Below are 21,782 nucleotides of genomic sequence, written 5' to 3' on the forward strand. Positions count from 1 at the left end.
CGGCCAGTCCCTTAAAACAAACCAAGAAAAAATCTTCCCAAATAGGTGTATGGAAGATAATGGGGACAATACACCACCTAGGTGTGGGCTACAGAAAACTGCAAAGTCTCGCCACAAAGTAACTTCAGACTTGAAAACCTGTCCTGTTGGCAGGAATTCTATTATCAAAAACCAGCACACCTATAGAAGAAAGTATGCTGATACTAGATCTGAAGAGGCGGTTCATACCATACAGTTCGTGGGTCATGAAGCCCTTACATCCGTATACATAGACCACAAAGAATGGGGGTGTATGTCAACTCACGATCCTACAGTGTAGGCAGAAGAGGCGGGGTGCCGAGTTGAAGGGTTGTAGCCTGCTAAGTCAGCAGCTGCAGCCGCAGCAGTTTCATGCAGCTGCAGCCGCAGCAGTTTCATCCCACTGCTAGGAGGCGTCCGCTCGGTGTGATGACGTGATGACGGTGACCAGAACGTGATGACGTCATCACACCGAGCGGACGCCTCCTAGCAGTGGGATGAAACTGCTGCGGCTGCAGCTGCTGACTTAGCAGGCTACAACCCTTCAACTCGGCACCCCGCCTCCTCTGCCTACACTGTAGGATCGTGAGCTGCTGCAACGGACAACCCCAGTCCCCATAAAGCTAAGTTACACTATGGGTGGTCAGTCAGAAGGTATTTTTTGAGGTCACTGTACCTGATAGCGGCATATACTATAGCCGCTCCTCTGACAGACATACTCCCTAAACCGAGTGCTATCTGGGGGGTCCATATTGTTAGCATTATTAGGGGTAACCCACACACACTTAGGGCAACAATACTCTGTGCAACACTCATTATGGACAACATCTTATGCACTGATTTATACTGCTATGAGCACTCTGATTAAGTACAGTGATTCTGTTGCCTGCTATCTGGGAGACTCCACTCAGTGAACCTCTGTATTTCCATCTAGCAGAGATTCAATTCAGTGACCTCTGCATTAATTGTGTTATATTATTCTGAGGCTATAACTGGATACGGTCACTGAACCGTGCCTCTGGGCACTAGCAGAGCACGCTTTGTGCTTGCCCTACGCAGAGGTTACTACTCACTAGCCACGTAGTTAATAGCTATGTATGTGGTTTTATTTTATGTTATATGTATTACTCTCCACATCATTCGTTGACTTCATTTGTGTTCTGGAGTTGACATACACCCCCATTCTTTGTGGTCTATGTATACGGATGTAAGGGCTTCATGACCCACAAACTGTATATGAACCGCCTCTTCAGATCTAGTATCAGCATACTTTCTTCTATAGGTGTGCTGGTTTTTGATAATAGAATTCCTGCCAACAGGACAGGTTTTCAAGTCTGAAGTTACTTTGTGGCGAGACTTTGCAGTTTTCTGTAGCCCACACCTAGGTGGTGTATTGTCCCCATTATCTTCCATACACCTATTTGGGAAGATTTTTTCTTGGATTGTTTTAAGGGACTGGCCGTGGACTACTTCTACCATTTCCCTCTATACAATACGTTCTTACTATTTGGTGATTAAAAGGTTTAAACCCTTTTGCCAAAGTGTTATAAGCCTGCAGCCACTTCACAGCATGACCAGTATGCAGGTCCTAACACTACCTGTGAAAATTTTCATTTACCTCTGCTGGAGAGAGAATGACCTCAGTGGGTCTGTCCTGCACAAAAACATGAAAAAAACTGCTACTTAAGAAGTGGGGTGGGGAGCTTAAACCCTGGGAGGAGGGGCCACTAACCTCCAAACAATTTATACCAGTTGAAAATTAAAATTAATAAACACAAAATCCTAGCAATCTCTAGGTTCTGGGCCTAGAGATTGCTAGGATTTTGTCCAGTGGAATGTTATTCTTAAAGGGGCCATGTCCTATGCTGATAGCAGACACAGGCGTTGTATAGGAGGAGAGCTTTTGTATGAGTGTGTCTTGTTAAGCATGTCAACAGACAATTCACAGAAGCCAGTTTGCAATGCTATTCAACAGAAAACTGACAAATTACATCTGTCTGACTTAGAAAGGTTTGTGTACTCTACACATAGAAAGTCTGGAATAAAACTCTGAGAGCATGGGGTCTTTAGTTCATAACCAAAAACCAAATACTGTAACTCTCCTCACATAGCCGTTGCAGATATCTGTGAAATTATCGGAACCAACACAGGATTCAATGCTGAAAAGAGATGTGTCATGCAAATAAACATTTAGGTGACATTGGTGCATCTCTTGCAGCAGTGGTGACTGTTGCAAGGTTCCTGCTGAAAACTTGAACATTTCCTCTGCGACCCTCCTACGTTCTCTGTCACATTTCAGGGCACACCAGCTTACAGTATGAGACTGCTTCAAGAAGGGCACTTTGTTGCTGTATGGAGACACTGCCCATGACTCTATCTGCCAGCTTCAGCAAGCAAAACAAATTTATAAGGCCAGTTACGATCTGTTCTGTTTGATCATTTATCCATATAGACAATGCTAGACAAATTAACAACTAAACAGTGATAATATGCTGCACACCACAATCAAACAATGCATACAATATTACCGGTGCTGCTGGTTCAAGGGGTACCTGTCCTGGTAATTCAGATCTGAACTATAGATAAGGGAGATCCAACGCACAGCGGATTTGGTCAATAGAAAAATGTATTGTGCCACACAACGTTTCGGCCGTAAGGTCTTTATCATGTCTGTCACTTGATAAAGACCTTACGGGCAAAACGTTGTGTGGCACAATACATTTTTCTATTGAGCAAATCCGTTGTGCGTTGGATCTCCTTTATCTATAGAAAAATGAACAAAACAATTATCTAGAAATAATAAATCTCATATAGAATAGCGTGTGACTGCTGAGGGGTTTAATGCTATGTTTTGTAAAACCATTGCTGTATCTTTCATGAATGTAAGTTGTCCCATTGTAAATGTCATACAGTACAGTACAGTGTTCATGTGACACTTGTATAACATGTGACGTTGTCATACTGTAGGTGAGAAATACATATCATAATGCAATGGTGTAGTTACAATAATAAAAGTACAATAAATTTTTTATTTACCAAGTTTATTTAAAATAACAAGAAAAATCACATAAATCATCATAGACTCATACTGTATATAAATCATTAGGGTTTACATAAATCTTATGATCTAAAGGCTGCATTAAGTAAATGTAGGCCTTCCTGAGCTGTTACTTCAGACGATGCATTCTTGGAATGGTGGTGTACTGTGGCTACCACTGCTTCGGAAATATGGTCTTATAGTAACTTGAGCTCATAAATTGCTAGACTGAATACTCTCCACATGGCGTCTTCTGGAGCTGGACCATTCATTTCAGCAGTCGCAATAGGAGATTCTTAGGGGTCTATTTACTGTACAAAAGTCATCTGGCTGCAAAACCAGTGCAAAAATCAGAGCCATATTCATCAAAGAAAAGGAATGGAGTTTTTCCTTTGATAAATATGATGCAATTCTTACGCACAGACTTTGTCCCAGTTTTGCAGCCAGGTGACTTTAGTTAAAAAAAAACAAAAAAAAAAACCTCTTCATATCTATTGCTTTAGCTGAAAGGCTTCTTGTGGTGCCAGAAGATACTGGGCCTCATGCAGTAAGCGACGATTATGTGAAATCGGCAAGCTTATCGATTAGTCATGTTATTGGCGTTTTTCCCTCTCCGTATGCAGTAAGTGCCGAATACATTCAAAATCAACCCGAAAACAAATCCGCCCACTCTCACGATGATGAGCCGATCACACACAGGTGTATCGGCGTGCGTGGCGGGGTGCTGTTAGGTTGCACAATCACAAATCTTGCTGAATCAGGCGAAACAAGCATGTTTTTGATTGCGCGCCATATTTAAAGGCAACGTGTACTGCTAATCATTCTCTGTGTTGTTGGGAGTGAGAGAGAGAGAGAGACGCACAGAGCTGGACGATTGAACATTTGCATATTGACTGAGAGACTTGTTGTGTATTGGGTGAGCTTTGTCCTTTGTTGTTTTGTTTACATCTTTGTCTTGTTTTATATGTGGAAGTGGGTCGTGTGATTGCCTGTACATTTCTTGTCTGTTTTTTGTGAGTGCTGGAAGTATGCCCGCAAAGCGTGGGAAGAGTGATGCTGGTGGGAGTGGGAGTGCTACTCGTGGGAGTACGCGTCGGAGTGAACGTTCTGTTCAGGGGAGTGATGTTGCTGGTGCACCGAGTGGTGTTGCTGGGAGTGGGAGTGCTGTTGTTGGGAGTGGGAGTGCTGGTGCTGCGAGTGGTGTTGCTGGGAGTGGGAGTGCTGTTGTTGGGAGTGGGAGTGCTGTTGTTGGGAGTGGGAGTGCTGTTGCTGTGAGTGGGAGTGCTGGTGCTGGGAGTGCTGGTGCTAGGAGTGTGAGTGCTGGTGCTAGGAGTGTGAGTGCTGGTGCTAGGAGTGGGAGTGCTGGTGCTGGGAGTGCTGCTGGTGGCGCAGTTGCTGATGGGGTGTCTGGTGGTGGCGTGCTTGCTGGTGGCCAGCTTTTGGAGGCTCTTCCATTGGAAGAAGGAGAGTCCAGTCAGCACCAGCCAAGCTCTGACCCTAAACCTGCTCGGAAAAAACGTGTGGAGAAGCCACGTAATCCTCGCTTCAATGACCAGGAAAATAGGGCTCTTGTCACTGGCATTCTGGAGCACTATGACAGTATATATGGACATTTAGTAGGTAAGTGTAACTTTACATTTATTATTCAAATACATGTGATCCTAGGTCATCTGAGTTTTGTTCATATGCAAATATGGGTACACAATATCTTTCTATGTTCATTAGTGTGGAAACACAGCTTTTTATCATGCCTTACAAGGACAAATAAACACAGGCGGTCAATTTGCCAGAACTGCATACAATATGAATGCAACCTTGCTTACATGTATAGGTTTAGTAGTGAATGCTCATGTGCTGCACATATTACACATAAAACAGCATGTTTGCTATCACTTGGAACAGCTAGCAGTGTAGGAAACTGGTGCTTATATTATTATTCATTTACCTCATATCTTTTATATGTTTTTCAAGGGCGGACAAGTGCAGCAAGCAAAAAAGAAATGTGGGACACAATAGTCATTGGTGTCAATGCCTGTGGGAATAGTGTCAGGGACAAGTATCATTGTCGGAAAAGATTTGATGATATTAGGTCCAAATTGAAAAAGAAAATACAAGACCAACGCGTGCATGCTACTGGCACTGGAGGTGGGCCCACACCACAACGTCTCATATTGACTCCATTGGAGGAGCTGCTTCGGCCAAAATTACTTACCGTCGTCGTGGAAGGCTTGGCTGGTGACCGTGACATTGGAATTTATCCGTCACAATTTCCAGCAGGTGATAAATATTACTGTACTAGGCGTGTCGTTGCTTACAGTTATTTTGCATAGTTACACTGCTTTTTATACTGTCTTCACAATATAAGCATACCTGCATCTATATATGTATATGTCTGATTCTGTATATATATATCTCAAAATAGACATATATGTAGTAGTCCTACTAAAAGCAGTAACTAATATAGCACGTGCCATTGCGTGCTCATTTACATGTGAATTCCCAAAATGCATAGCTGCAGTGGAAGCAATTGATGGTGGGCGAAGATGGGGAACAACAGGGTAGTACACGTGTAACACATGTTCATGAGAAATTATTAGTAGCTACAGGTACAGAACAGAAATATGTATCATGTTATTGTGTATTTTATTGATTTTACTCCGACAAACATGACATTACTGCCTATTTTAAGCATGCATCAAAGAAATTGCATGTAACGGCCTACAAACATCACTGGCACTAACACATCTATAGTTGCTTATGAAAAGGTCCATTTTTGCTTTATGTCATATACAGACAGCATAATGAGGCACACGTAGCATATGTTATGTCATTGTTTTCATAACTTAAACACTGCAGATGACTACTTAGCTCATCTACCATTGTGTTAAAGCAGCTGCAATTAATATCTCATCACAGCATACACTTCAACAGAGGGGGTGGGGTTCAGCACACACACTAATTACAGCCTCATTTCACGGTCAACTTAGTTCACACCATTTGCACCTGTTTCAAGTCATTGAAAGGTGTGGCTGATTAGGCTTTTTGGGGAAGGGAATACCTTTCTTACAACCTGAATAGCACAACTGAAGTTAATCACACTCATTTGAAAGCTTAACTCTAGCTACTAAATGCCCCAACAACTCATTACTTATCAAAGCGTACGTCACACATTAGTTCACTCATATCTATAGTTGAACTACTATGAAAGACACATTATCACACACTGCATGTGTTGTCTTGTTGAGTCACAGCCACATTCAGGTGTGCCACATCTTCGATTAATGTACCACACATATCCTCTACCAAAAACAACACTTTTTGCAATATGACCACCTTCATGATAACCATTGTGAATGGTCATCTCATGATAGTTATGTACATTATGATACTGATATCACTACACAACATATGATTTTTATGTACTCATTTAATCTATTTATCCTCACGCATTACTGCAGAAACATAGTATGTTGTATGTTAGGGAACTCAAAAATTCTAAGTACACAGGCATGTACAGTGTTATTACAACTATTTATGTTCACTTTCACACACATTTTCGGTTAAGGAACTGATGTTGTTAGTTAATCATAAATACAGAACATACAATAAGTGTTTGTTCAATATTTACACATGTAAATGTAAAACTTATGTTATTGTTATATATAGTTGCCCCTGGAGGACATGTGTCACCTGAGATGGAACAAGTGTCTTCACCTGGGTCAGCCAGCTCAACACTACTAGAAGGTGAGTGTATCATTTGCTGGCCATATAATATGTGCTCTTCTATATGTTATGTTGTCATGTGCATTATTTGTTTTGCACATCTTCTTTAAATAGGATTACTTAGTGTCAGTGAAAATTAAGTGTAAGGCAACATGTATTGTGTTAGTGATGTTAATTATCATGTAGGACTTCTGAGTTTAGAGCAACTTTTCATTCATTCATATTTCATACTGAGTCCAAACATTATTCGTAAGTCAAGGTAGTTTTTAATGAGGTTATAAAACGTATGCTAACATGTTAGGTGTTACTTAGGACATAGTACAATTACATAGTAACACAGCATACATTAACATGCCATTTAATAATGTGTACATTTCTTTTTAGAACATCATGGTGATGAGGATGATGAGTATGATGAGGATGACGCCACAGAAGAGACTGAAATACAATCATGTGACCATGAAGAGGTGCCAATAGAAACTGTTGTACCGCCAAATCGTCCATCAACTTCCACATACGATGCAATTGTAGCTTCAGAGGGAAAAATAGTGGACGCAGAAAATCGTCGCCATTCAGACATGATGACAGTGCTGGAAAGGATGATTGGACTGCAGGAAGAAACAGTATCACAATTGGCACATCTCCACAGAGTCTTCATTGAAGTGCCTAAACAGTTGCAAAAAATCAACACCTCATTCGAAGCATTAGTTGTTCAGCAAACACAAGCTAATTACTGGAGAATGACTAATGTACCACAATTCAACACCTCCCAGCCAGGATCTGTTCATGCAGGTCAGTTTTCACCACATTCATCTGATATTCATTCACCAGGCCCAAATGTTACCGGTCAAGTAGCAGAGATTGCTGTGCAGGTTCCTGACGACATACTACCACTGCCATCTGTACAAAATCAGCAGCTGACACCTACAAAGGAGCCCACAAAAACAAAATACAAGCAGTTACTACTGACCAGTTTTTGGTCAAAAACAACAAAAGACACACATGAAACAGACCAACCATCACTTGTGCAGTGTCTACCAACTTGCTCACATGTGTCACTGGGCACAAGCCCTGTCCGTGAACAGTCACTACCCAAAAGCCCTGTAGGTGAATCGCTGCCCAAAAGCCCTGTAGGTGAGTCGCTGCCCAAAAGCCCTGTAGGTGAGTCGCTGCCCAAAAGCCCTGTAGGTGAATCGCTGCCCAAAAGCCCTGTAGGTGAATCGCTGCCCAAAAGCCCTGTAGGTGAATCACTGCCCAAAAGCCCTGTAGGTGAGTCACTGGCCACAAGCCCTGTAGGTGAGTCACTGGCCACAAGCCCCGTAGGTGAACAGTCACTGGCCACAAGCCCTGCCCGTGAAGTGCCAGAGGCCACTCAAAGTGGCTCTGTTGTGCCTAAAGTTGGTGGCAAAAGAAAAAGGAAAATTCAAGAGACAACAAGCAGGCCTGTTACTCGCTCGCAAAAGGAACAAAAAAAATAAATGTTATAATTCAGAAAATATGTCTTTGGCCTTGTTTTGTTGACTTCAGATTATCTAATTACTATTGTATGTATGCTGAAGACTGTGTTGTTTCCAAACTTTCAACTATGTTCTTGTACACGTGAAGTTTTGGAAATGTTAACACTCATAATTAATTGTGTTATAAATATTTATGTTGTAATCGTCTGTTCAGTAATGGTCCACCAGGAGCCAGTTGCTAAGTTTAGAGAAGCTGCCATTGACTTTGCAGCAAAACATTGCATTTGGGTGTGTTAATTGATGTAAGAATTGCATATGCATATTAGTCACATGCAATTATTAAAACACCTAAGTAAGTGCAAACATCTTTCTTGTACGTGTACAGCAGGATTATGTGTAAATTATTACTTACCTTTGCCTTGCTTGGCCATTGTAATTTTGTCCTTTAATCAGTTGTGTGTTCGTTTCTATAACATCTCAGAATGTATAATAATATATATACACACACACACACACACACACACACTGAGTGAGTGTGAGTGTGTGTATATATATATATATATATATATATATATATATATATATATATGTGTATATATATATGTATATATGTGTATATATATATGTATATATGTGTATATATATATGTATATATGTGTATATATATATGTATATATGTGTATATATATATGTATATGTGTGTATATATATATTATATGTGTGTATATATATATGTATATGTGTGTATATATATATATATATATATATATATATATATATATATATATATATATATATATATATATATATAGTACTATATAAACTGGTATACACAAAGTAATACACTTCATGGTTCCTTGTGAAAGCACACTATTTTAATAATACAGGCCTAATGTTTGAGAAATATCCTAAGTATGAGACTCTAACAGTATTGTGCTTAAACAAATGTTTATTACTTAATTCAATCATGTTTCTCACCATTTAAATAGGTTTCATACAAGGTATACTTAATGCCATCAATGTTGTGTGTACTCCTGCAATATAAAAAAAAAAAAAATATTATATATAAATATATATATATTTTTATAAGAGATATATTTATATATATATATATATATATATATATATATATATATACACACGTATTTAAACTCATGCAGACAGGGAGTTAACCAGACTTTCACATACACACAGAAATGTAAGCGGGGAAAAAACATTTCTTTTTGCAGGTGTGTTTTTACTGATATGCCTGGCTAAGAAATATTTTCACACACTGTTCTTTGTTAGTTTTCAAAAAAACACTATGTGAACGCATTCACAGTCTAGGGATGTTTTTCACAAACGAGATAAAAGAAGGAGAAATGTTTCTCCCACAGTCCCATATCACGAACCACAACTGTTAACCCAATTAGACAAACAAATCCAATTGGCGTTTGAAATAAGGAGTCAAAGTAGTTACTTTTGTTGACCTTGACAAGGAAAAACAGGAGTTTGTTAGCCATTCAGCACATTCATTTTGATGAGCAAATAACACAGACCTGCACACAGCTTTTGTGCTACTCAGACATGGCTGATGAATTCGTTAACAATATTAATCCCCTTTTAGGGTATAAGTACATGATCTGTGAAGCCATCTTGAACAGTCGCGGACAGAAAGCAAGCACACGCCAAATCGATGATTTCATTCGAGCAAAATATCCTTATTACCAAGACCGTAAGCATGCACGGAATTTTAATTCCTCAATAAGATTCACTTTATCAAGTAATGACTTTTTTGAACGTGACCAGGATAAGCTACAACACACCTATGGTTTCTGGAAGATTGCCCCGGAAAAACAATTTATCCTGAAAGACGGCACTTATATTGTCGTGAAAGGCATATTTATTCCTAATGGCAATAGCAATGTATCCGCTACTACTGATCCGTTTGAATCGATACGTGCTGCAATATCTGCAGCCTCCATTCCTGAAACCCACATTGTACAAGAACAAAAGTACTATGATTATGTACCAAGCCTTTCAGCTGAAATTGCATTGGAATGGGAACCGGAAGAAATGAACCTACCTCCCGACCAATTATTTGAAGAAAGCAGTGGCGATTCCTATGAGCGCATCCTGGAGGAGATATGTGCCATACTGGATTCAGCGGTTGGGTTAAGCGTGGATGAAAATGGCTTGCATTTCTGGAGCGACCAGTTGCAGCCAGGCGAAGAGTTAATTCTAGAAGAATGGTAAATATAACAATCGTTATGCGTTGACTCTGCGTTTAAATTTTTTTTTTTTTTGTAACCACCATTTTCACTTTCAATGCGTGGATACAGCGTAACATTGCAGACTGCATAACATGTAGCGATCACAAACAAATTGTTTCCTAATACAATATAGTAGGACCTGAAAGAGTAGTACACATTGCTGACGGAATAAATATACGTACTTTCCTATCCCTTTAAACATATTAGCAACATTTTACCATTACTCTAACACATACCTGTTTTGTTATCATGCAACATCTACAACATTGAAAACCGGGTCCACCACGTATGACGTGGGACCCTTGTCATGGGCCAAGGCGTCCTTAAAAAGGATTAGTGATGTAAGTCCCGCCCCCAAGCGACGTGCGCGCCTCAAAGCCTATTGGCTGTCATGTTTTGTTATAGTAACGGTAACTGCAGTGTGTGATGCGTGCGGCTCAGTGTTTGTAGGCGTACCCTGGGCGTTAGCCGAATGTTAATTGAGTGGGAGGAGTGTTAGCGTGCGTTTCACGCTGGCTTAACATGACGTCACACGTATTGCATTTGCGCATTGTGTTATCGGCCGTGCTTTCTGTTCAAACACGTCTGTTTAAAAAGAATACAGATGTACTCGTTTAGAACGAATGTAGTTTCGTCTTCATTGTATTTGAAATAAAGATGTTATGTTTACTGGTATTTTCAACATGTATTGAACGCACAACGTACGCTTTGTTTTGCGCATGCGCTAACAGTTAGTGGAGCCAAGCGTGAAGTGCGTGCGCACACAAAGATGTGCGCGCACATCTTTCAGTATACAGGCAACGTTCACTTCTTATACATAGTTATGCCTGCTACAAATTTAAAGAAACATTACATACTGATGAACAGTTTTACTTCTAACATATAAGTGAGTGACGTGTGTATCTACACAATCATATAGAGCTGCGTAACGCGTTGTCACGGATGCATATCTAGTAAGGTGCCATCTTTGACCATCATGTGTTTGCTGTATTTCAGAGATGTCGGGGAAGATACAATCGGATCAATGTATGATTTCAGAAGAGTCTACCTTTATATGAGATGATTGTGAGGAGGAGCCACCGACTACTATACTACATATGGAACTAATTTTATATTGCTTGCAGCGCTTATTAACAAACAATTAAAAATGTGATACCCTTATGCCTATATTGCATAAGCACTTAATTAACATAATGATGTTGCAAAAGAGTGCCTCATGAATTTTTATTGAGTGTTCTTTAATGACTACTAACATTTTATGACATGGTGTGTTTTATATATAACAACCATTCCCACTCTGCTAACACATTTGTGTATTCTAATATGTAATGGAACGTATGACTGTTGAAACTATGTAACAATAATAATAATAATATGAGCATGTTCATGTATAGGGCTGCTAGTTGTACGCAGCGATTTACAGACACATGTTTCAGCCTGAGGTCCCTGGCCCGTGGAACGTACAAATGTTTTTTTGCCGCATGAGGCACAGGGAGATAAAGTGACTTGGCCAAGGTCACAAGGAGCCCACACCGGGAATTGAACCAGACTCCCCTGCTTCAAACTATCAGTGCCAGTGTGTGTCTTTACTCAGTGAGCCACTCCTTCTCCCAATGTAAAGGACACTTACAACCAAGTAGCCATTTATTTTTAAAATCTCTTGTTACATGGGTATGTAGATAAAATGGTTTGGGACTGTAGCAAATAATGTTACTGGCCAGATGTTATGGTCCCCTCCAATGCATGATGTTCTGAATATGACATCACCATCATGTTATGAAGTACGTTTCTGTGTATATTTCATTAACCTAACTAACTATAGTTTACTGTGTTTATTAATCGTTTAGAAATACATAGTATAGTCAATATGATGATATAAGCTACCATAATAAAGCTGGTGTTATCATTTGTCGGTGTTATACATGGATCCTACACCAATTGATAGAGACACAAACAGTTGTCTTAAAAAGTGTGTCTATGCTAGTGATGAATGTGCTCCCGTAAGTAAACAAATAAGTACAGTTATCCCCTTTTCTCCAACCACCTCTATATTACATTAATGGAAATTATAAGGAAACATACATAAAATGTGATGAAATGTGAGTAATCATTTTGTAATACAATGCACATGAAAGCTCAAGAGTAGCTAAATGCATATACATGATACAGAAAGTACATATATGTAACATTTGTGTTTAAACCAATATGTTGGGTTTTTAGTTCCAATAATTATAGGAAGATTGAGGTAGCCACATCTTATGAGAGATGTCAGCAAATATACATACCATGATCAGTCATACTGGAGATATACCTATAATGCAAAGGAACAATATATAAATTGCAAACATTGACATGCCATCTTCAGTACCGTAAACAACACAGCAAAGTGTGTATTTGGTGTTAAATGTACAACACCATGTATATTTCATGACATTCAAAATGTAAATCAGCCTGGTGTACACATCATCTGGATGTACATGTTACACTGCACCAATAACATTGTATGTAAGCATACTAGAAGCATGAATGATTATGGGCATAATGTGTTTTGTCTTAGCATAAGGAATAACACAATGCTAAAATATTATTGCTTTGTTACCCAAGTTGTATTCACATACACACAACTAAAGTACAATTGAAGAGGGATTATATAACCTGTGCAACAATAACATACCGGTGCCACATCCCTTTGTGCACACAGCAGAGAAAAGAAAGGTGTGCAACCCATATTCATCTGTGTCCTAACAGAAGGTTATATAAAGAAACATTATTGTTAATATAACATAATTAAACTATAAAAGTAGTACTAGGAACATATGAGTTTGTACTTACAAGAAAAAAATGAATTGATGAGATTCTGTCGTGTCTGGCCACCACTGGCTGTTTGTTCATTTTCAGCAGCTACATGGGTGGGATGCTCGTCTACCAAAGCCTCAGCTAGGTCTGACTGTACATTGTGCCTGAGTGCAACATTGTGCAAAATGCAACAGGCAAGGATAATATCAGACACTTTTTGAGGCTTGTATAGAAGAGCCCCACCAGTTCTGTCCAGACACCTAAACCTGGTCTTGAGTAGGCCAAATGTCCTCTCTATAACAGATCTTGTAGATATATGGGCTGCATTGTACCTGTCCTCTGCTTCAGTTTGAGGGTTTAGCACCGGAGTCAAGAGCCACGGCCTAATTCCGTATCCTGAGTCACCTATAATGAATGGAGCACACATAAGCTGACATTAGTGATCAAATTGTACAATGCCAACATTCCTAAATCAACATGTGTTTTGTGTTAGAACATGTAAATATGTACTCACCCAGCAGCCAACCAGGTTCAAAATGTCCCTCTTCGAACGCATGGAAGACTGAAGAGTTCCTCAGGATAGAGGAATCGTGACTGGAACCAGGGAACTTGGGTACCACATGCATTATCCTCATCGTGGCATCACATACCACCTGTACATTGAGTGAATGGTAGTGCTTCCGATTGCGGTACACATGCTCACTCTGACTAGGTGCAATCAAAGCAACATGTGTGCAATCGATTGCACCCAGCACACATGGTATCCCTGCTATATTATAAAAGCCAGTCCTGACTTCCAGCCACTCTATCGCCTCTGTAGGAAAATGAATATAATTCCTAGCGCGTCTATTGAGTGCATAGAGAAACTGGGTCAAGGCCCGCGAGAATGTAGATTGCGAGACCCCGCCCACTATGCCCACAGTTGTCTGGTATGACGCGGAAGCAAGATAATGTAATGAGCACAGCATTTTAACAAGCCCAGGGACTGCACGACCTCTGGCTGTGAAAAAATCTAAATCCCCCCTTATCTCCTCATAAAGAGCTAAGATTGCTGCTGAACTCAAACGATAGCGACTTACAATCTCCTCCTCACTCATCCCATCTAACAGGGTTCTCTCCCTGTACAGACGCGGACGAGGCACAAGTTGTCTCCTCTGTCTTCTCCTCTGATCTCCTGTCCCTCTACCTGTCCCTCGGCCTGTCCCTCTCCCTGTCCCTGTCGTATCCGCGTCACTGTCACTGTCCCTCGGTGTGTCCCTCCCTTGCCCTATATGATTGTCTTCATCATCAAGCATGTCATAGAAAAGAATGTTCCTCCGTCTCCTAAACATTCGCAACATTTTGAAATGAGTAGCTGTGAATGAGCAGGTAATGTGCGTCCTTTAAATAGGTATGTGATGATGTCAGGTGACATAGTAAAATGCAAGGTGTTACATTAACATAATAAAGTACTTCTGTGGCAAGCTGTGTGCACTTGTTGTTCTAAGTATTTGTTGTGTGTATTCTGCAGGGAATGATGATATTTGGCAATGATGTGACGTGAAGCTTTGTACAAAGATTGCTTGCAAATAAATAGTTGCATGTGCAATGCATGTAACACTTGTGAACGCAAGAGTCAGTCATGTAATGAGACAAAAAGGCTGAGATTGACGTGGGAAAAGTTTTGTGTAACATGTGTAATTATCCATGTTATTGTGACATGTTGGCAACAATGAATAGTCGTGTGCATATGCATGCATTTGTGTAAGGAGGATAGTTGGTATAGAATGAGTTTACAAGGTGTCCCAATGATGAATTACTGTACATGTGTGTATAAGTTAGGTTGAAGTGCTTGTAATGCTACGGTTACAGTGTAAACATGCAATGTGATTGAGCGTCCAATAAGTGACGTCATGAAAATAGGGAGGACCCAAAAGTATATGTAAACATGAGAAGACAGATGTACATGAACGTTTAAAGATGCGTGTCACATTACAAGCATTGTGTAATGTAAAGGAAGATGAATATACTGTGTATGAGTGACATGTGTGACATGTGTGACATCATGTAAATAATTGTCGCTGAGTTGAGTAAAATGTGTGATATGATGTGAGGTTCTCCTTTAAGAGTGTAGTATAGTATTTTCCCTTGCCACATCATCACATGATGAGTAATGTGACCCGCAAATGCTGCAAACATGTAAAAGTCGAATGTTATGCAAATAAGACACATCAGCTGTGACACAATGCAGGGAATGCCCCCACACTGTAATGCAAATCCCCCTTGTATTGTGAGCAATGAAACGTAAACAGTACTATACTGTTATACGTCCCCGCTCCATTGACTCCATTGATGTACAGAAGATTTTTTTTTTCTAAGTGCCGTTCCGGCAGCCTTAGCGATCGTTCTCCCGTCCAAAATGCCAACTTTAGTTGGCGGGAGAAATCGGCCATAACATCTCAATTTCGTAGTGCCGATCAGCCCCGATAAGCTGTTTTTTTTTGTTGAATCCAGCCGATTTAAAAAAGTGGCGATCAGTGTCGAAAACAGGCTTATCGGCAGGCGACTGGCCATAACCAAATAATCGGCTCCGAAACCTGGCGATATGAAGCACTTATCGGCGCTTACTGAATCTCAAACCCAATTTTGGCTATAACATGGCCATATTTCCCTTATCAACGCTTACTGCATGAGGCCCACTGTCTCCCTCTATATGAGAGGTACATTTTATAAACATTTAAAAAAAAAAAATGATGTGAATTCAATGTAATAAAGCTGTTTCACCTTGAATCCAGATAATATAGAAAAATCCCCACCTGTTCATATTAACACACTTTTTAAAGAAATTAAATGACACCGAGATGTAATACTTATTTTATTCATAAAACAATTGTTCTAAATGAGCTGGAACAGCTCAGCATGTTGTATACTGTATTCTATATTTAAATCACAGAGGTAACCAAATAATCACTGACATAATTAGAGTGAGGAATATTAAAATGTTTAGCGTACATAGGCTTTATTTTTAGTGTTTAATCAACCACAGACAAGTTTATTTGTGGCCCTATCTTGTACAGTAACCTAGGAAGGTTATGGTACAGTATCTCACATTTGCAAGACCAAAGTTTTCTTGTTGTTGAAATTGGAAATATGAAAAGTGTTATGTAGCCCTATTCAAATGGCTTAAAAAAAATGATTTAGAAATAAAGATACAGTACTTGTGTGTTTTGTCGTTGTTGTTTTTTTTTTTACACATTACACTCTGTTTCTCAAGCTTTAGTGTTCTGGCAATGGGCTCTGAGTTCTTTTCTAGTTCTGTTTTTATTGTTCAGGTAGGTCCCAGTTTGTCAGCTTGTATCAGTCTGGCTCTTGCTCTCAACATCTAAATACATTTAGATAACTTGTGTAATCCATTAAGGTTTTGCAAAAGGACCTCTACTTTTCTCTCTTTTCACCTTTAAACAGAGTGATTGTTCCATTACATTTTAATTCACTTTGCATGACAAAACCCAGGTAACATAAGTCAATGTCTTATTGTATTTGCCAGTGTTTGATTTCTGTCCTGGGATGCATGGGATTGAACTGAGCACACTGGTAATGTTTTCGGAATATTTTGTTGCTAAATGAACAGGAAGAGTGTGAAGATCTTAACCTCTTGTAGAATTAAGTAGAACTTAAAAAAATATAAAGACTGTAGACAGTGCTATATGGAAGATTGATTGTAGCGAGCACTACAGGGAAGATTTCTTTTTGGTTTTGTATAGCATCATAAAGTCTATCTTATGTTGCACATATTTGCATCTAGACTGTTTTTTTTATATATTGCCTAGATGTTGTGTTTGAGAAACAGTGATAAATCCAGACTTCTGAGAGGGGGCTCTCTGAATGTACATAAAAATATAATTTCCTCATACCTCCTGGTTCAGTGGAAAAGTGTGAGGAATGGCATAAGGCCTTCATTGAAAAGTAAATAAAGAAAGGAAGTGATGTGGTCATTTTAAAGGGGCTGCCCTGCATATGTTGAAAGTAAACTAAGGACAGAGGCATGTTTAATATGTTAGATTACGCTGATTGAGACTTTAAAACAAGATAATAGACACGTAGAATAATTTTTTTAAATAAACTTTTAAAATGTAATGATAAAGGTAGAGAATTGCAAATGTCTTAAAATCTGCAGTGCACTTTTATTGTTGTTTTGTTCCCTAATTTCATGTTTTTGGAAAAATGTGGCTAAAGTTTACACTTGCACAGGAATGCACGAATAAATGGCTTGTTGCTGTTATATCTTTGTTTTAAGGCTTGTGTGAGTAAAACAACTCTCCGTAGCGTCATTAGTAGTATGTATGTATGTATGTCTTTATTTATATAGCGCCATTAATGTACACAGCGCTTCACATTAGTAATACACGTGACAATCATATAAATAACAAATAATACAAATAACAGACCATGGGAATAAGTGCTTCAGACATAAAAGTTACATTTAGGAAAAGGAGTCCCTGCTCCGAGGAGCTTACAATCTAATTGGTAGGTAGGGAGAACATACAGAGACAGTAGGAGGGCGTTCTGCTAAGTGCGTCTGCAAGGGGCCAAGGTTTATGTATGAGGTGTATAATATCAGCCACAGTGCTATTCATATGCTTCGTTAAGCAGGTGTGTTTTAAGATGGATCTTAAAGGTGGATAGAGAGGGTGCTAGTCGGGTACTGAGGGGAAGGGCATTCCAGAGGTGTGGGGCAGTCAGTGAGAAAAGTTTAAGGCGGGAGAGGGCTTTAGATACAAAGGGGTAGAGAGAAGACATCCTTGAGAGGAACGCAAGAGTCGGGATGGTGCATAGCGAGAAATTAGGGCTGAGATGTAAGGAGGGGCAGAAGAGTGCAAGGCTGCGCTTATAGTGCCGGCGACGGTGACGTCACGCTGCGGTCGCTGGAAAAATCAAATTGTTTGACTTCCAGCGATCGCGACCAAAACATCGCGCCCCTTCTACTACTGTATAAGCGCAAGCGACGGCCGCAATACATTTGTTTTGCCGCAACGTCGGCACTATAAGCGCAGCCTTAAGCTTTAAAAGTGAGGCGGAGAATTGAGTGTGTGATACGGGAATTGATATTCCTATCAGGAAGGGAGAGGGATTTCAGCAGGGAGACACCGAGACAGATTTAGGAAAGAGTAGAGTGATTCTGGCATCGGCGTTTAGGATAGATTGTAGGGGAGACAGGTGCATTTGAACACATGCATTCCGGCAACCGCCCAATCTCAGACAGAAGTTAGTCAACAGAAAACTTCATAACGAACTAAAGGACATTAAGAATGGCCCCAAACCATGCAAGCATGTATGCCAAGACCCCACAGCCAGTCACAAGCATAGAACATTCAATGTTAAAGGATCATACTGCTGCACATCCAGGAATGTGGTGTATATGATTCAGTGCAGCAAAAGAATGCAACATCGGTGAAACCAGCCAAAAACCTTAAACCAGAATGAACCTACACAGACACACAACATACCATGAAGAATGAAGATGCTGCTCTCCAGTTGGACATCACTTCTCATAGCCAGATCATTCCATAAATTATTTAAAAATCCAAATCAATGTTTAAAAGCATCAAGAACGGACAAGATTTGAACTAAAAATAATCATGCTCTTTGACACTAAAAAAAGAGGACTTGTTACTGATATGGGGTTTCTTACACAGCATAAGATTTGAGAAAAAAGAAATTAGAGATGAGCTGTACTACCTATTAATTAAATAAGCCAATTCGATTAACCAAAAAATATATGAACAAATATAAATATATGTATCTCAATGGTGGTGCACCCAATAAGCAAGAACTGCTATATACCAAAAGAGAATAAGTGCAGCCACCAATAGACGCATGGGCCTGAGAAGGACTCTGATCTCTCACTTGCATTAATAGATTGCTTTAATTTTATTACAATTTCAGTATGTTACTAAGCATGTCTGCACTTCTAGTCTTAATCAGCACCATTATGTTTCTACAAATAAATGTTGTATGTGGCGCACTTTGTCCCAACCCCTGGCAGATGTGCGGCTACGGTATGTGTGGGTGCGGTGCAATACCTGTGGTTCTCAGGAAACATGAGCCTCCACTGCTGGGAACTTGGGGTGCACCTGAGTCGCGGTTCGGTAGTGCCTCCACTTGTATGGGATTCGACCGTGTGGAATGACCCCACTACAGGAACTCCATGCAATAAGACCCACGTATAAGTATAACAGTTTTACTGCACAGACAATAGCAATAACACTCCAAAACACACAAGCCTTGCAGGGCCGTGCCCCTTCACCGTGCTTCCCTATGCACTGTGTTCTCACCCTAATGGGGTTTACTCCCAAGTACTAAGGTACCCCTGGGCACCCAACACCCTGATGTCCACAGAGTCACCACGTTGGGTGGGTCCCGCGTGGAGTGTACCACCATATGCAATGTCTCTTGTATCAGAGGGGTGATCTGATCCCATATTACCCTGGTCCAGGATGCAACCGCGTCCTGGCTGTGTCCCTCACTCTATTGTCCTTCTTCTTGTCCCAGCTCCGACTGGTGTGGTGTCTGAAGCATCAAATGTATCAACTGCAGTCCTCCGTGAATGCTGCAGCCCTATTGCCTGTGTCCTGACACCTGATTCTCTGCCCCAGTGCATTGTGGGGCTTGTAACCCCCATAGATCACGTATGAGTAATTGCTGACGTTTATGCTGCTACTGCACATGCGCAAAGCCTTCTCCTAATGGCCGCGAGCTATACTGCGCATGTGCGATCACACTGCGCATGCGCCCACACTTTCAATATGGTGGCGCCCTATATCAGGAACTACCAGAGCCTCCGGCGAGCCCGTCGTCCGCTCACATCTCCCCCCCGCAATGCTGCCTACTGTAGCGGAGGTAAGGGGAATGCAAAGGGGACCCAGGGGGGGAACCTAGTTACATGTATATTCATTGTGTTTTCTTTGATTCCATTAAAGGCGTATTGCTATTTTATTTCTAATCTAAATTTTTTTTTAGATTTATTCAACATTTCTTATTGCAGTACACTCCATCAGGTTGAGGCACTTTCCAATTAAGATATCTATCAAAGAGTTTGAATGAATATGCTTTCTAAAAGTTTGGCTTGGTGTCGTACGTATATTCAGTATTGTAAAGAAAGGCCAGAAGAATTAAATAAAATAGAAATTGAAGTGATTATGTAGTCTTTCTAGTAGTGTAACAATATTAAAACTATGATAGATACTAGGTGTTTATTTTTGAAAGTCAGATAACTGTTATAAATGGTTAACAACTACAACTTGTTAACATCTATAAATTGTTAACAACTATTTAGAGACCACTAGAAAGGCATAATGATGTATATTATAACATTGTAGGCCTCTATTTAATATGCTGTGAAGCCATATTTGTTTGGAATTATTTCATTCCATTTAAATGAATGTCCTTAAATCTTCCTGAGCAAGGAGATGACTTCACAGCTCACTTCCTTAGTTGTTCTTGAAACACCTGACACTGACATGGCTCTTTATAACTTACCTATCAGCCACACCCACTAGGCAGATATATTCCCTTGGCTCGAATAGTTAACACATTAGATCCCCAATGGCTGGCTACACATGTATTGGTGGTAAAACACTGATATTCTGGAAAACACAAAATAAAAAAAACTCAAAATGTACATGAAGAAACATTGCCTTTTTGTGTCAATGTACAAAGTCACTTTACTCCAATGTTTACTCCAATTTGTACCAGATGTACAAAGCTGCTAAATAAGTTTTTATATACAGATGTAGCACAGGTTATTTTTCTGCCACAGGGGCAAGTTGTGTAATACAGGGCCGCAAACAGGGGGGGGAGGGGTGGAGCAGCGGGGATTTCTGTCCTCGACCCAGTGAGTCAAGATGCCTGGGCCCCCTGTCGGAAACCCCAACATGCAGTGCCAGATTGGTAGAGGTTCCTGTCAAAGTAGAGGGGCCCTGCTGGTGGGTGTTATCAGAGGTTGCCTGCTGGCGAGTGTCTTCAGAGGTGCCTGTCAGAGCAAGCAGGATAATGGTGGAAGGGAGACCCCTCTGCGGGCCCCCTTAATCCTCAAATACAGCAGGTAGGTGCACTCAACTCCCCAACCCTCTATTTGGCCCTCCCTGCCACAACTATACCCATACTTTATTCTCCTCTCCCAGCCCAGGTCCATAACTACCCCACACCCCCAGTCCTATATTCCTTCTCCTACCTCCATACCTTTCCCAATCCATAACACCCCCTTGGTCCATTACTATCCACCTGATGTCATTTACTACCTTCCCCTTGCATGTCCATAACTCCCCTCACCCCAGGTCCATAACTCCAAGCCCTCAGGTCCATAACTCCAAGCCCCCAGGACCATACGTGCTCCCCTCTCAAGGTCAATAACTTACCCCTCTCAGGTCAATAAATACACCCCCTGTTCCATAACTACCCCCCATGTCCATAACTAACCCTCTCCCGGCCCTTATCTCCTTGCCCTCCCCAGGCCCTTTT

At 40.5% G+C, this 21,782-nt stretch overlaps 1 protein-coding gene across 1 annotated transcript; it reads left to right on the plus strand.

Moving 5' to 3' along the window:
* Positions 1 to 653: 653 nt before the first annotated feature.
* Positions 654 to 19,957, plus strand: LOC142488112 (uncharacterized). Its single transcript, XM_075588485.1, has 5 exons — positions 654 to 672; positions 5,027 to 5,332; positions 6,722 to 6,799; positions 7,163 to 7,750; positions 19,815 to 19,957. Exons 1-5 carry the CDS (start codon positions 654 to 656, stop codon positions 19,955 to 19,957), a joined length of 1,134 nt encoding a protein of 377 aa, XP_075444600.1.
* The last annotated feature ends 1,825 nt before the right edge of the window (positions 19,958 to 21,782 follow it).

This window comes from Ascaphus truei, chromosome 2 (assembly GCF_040206685.1).
Source record: "Ascaphus truei isolate aAscTru1 chromosome 2, aAscTru1.hap1, whole genome shotgun sequence".
Taxonomy (NCBI): Eukaryota; Metazoa; Chordata; class Amphibia; order Anura; family Ascaphidae; genus Ascaphus; species Ascaphus truei.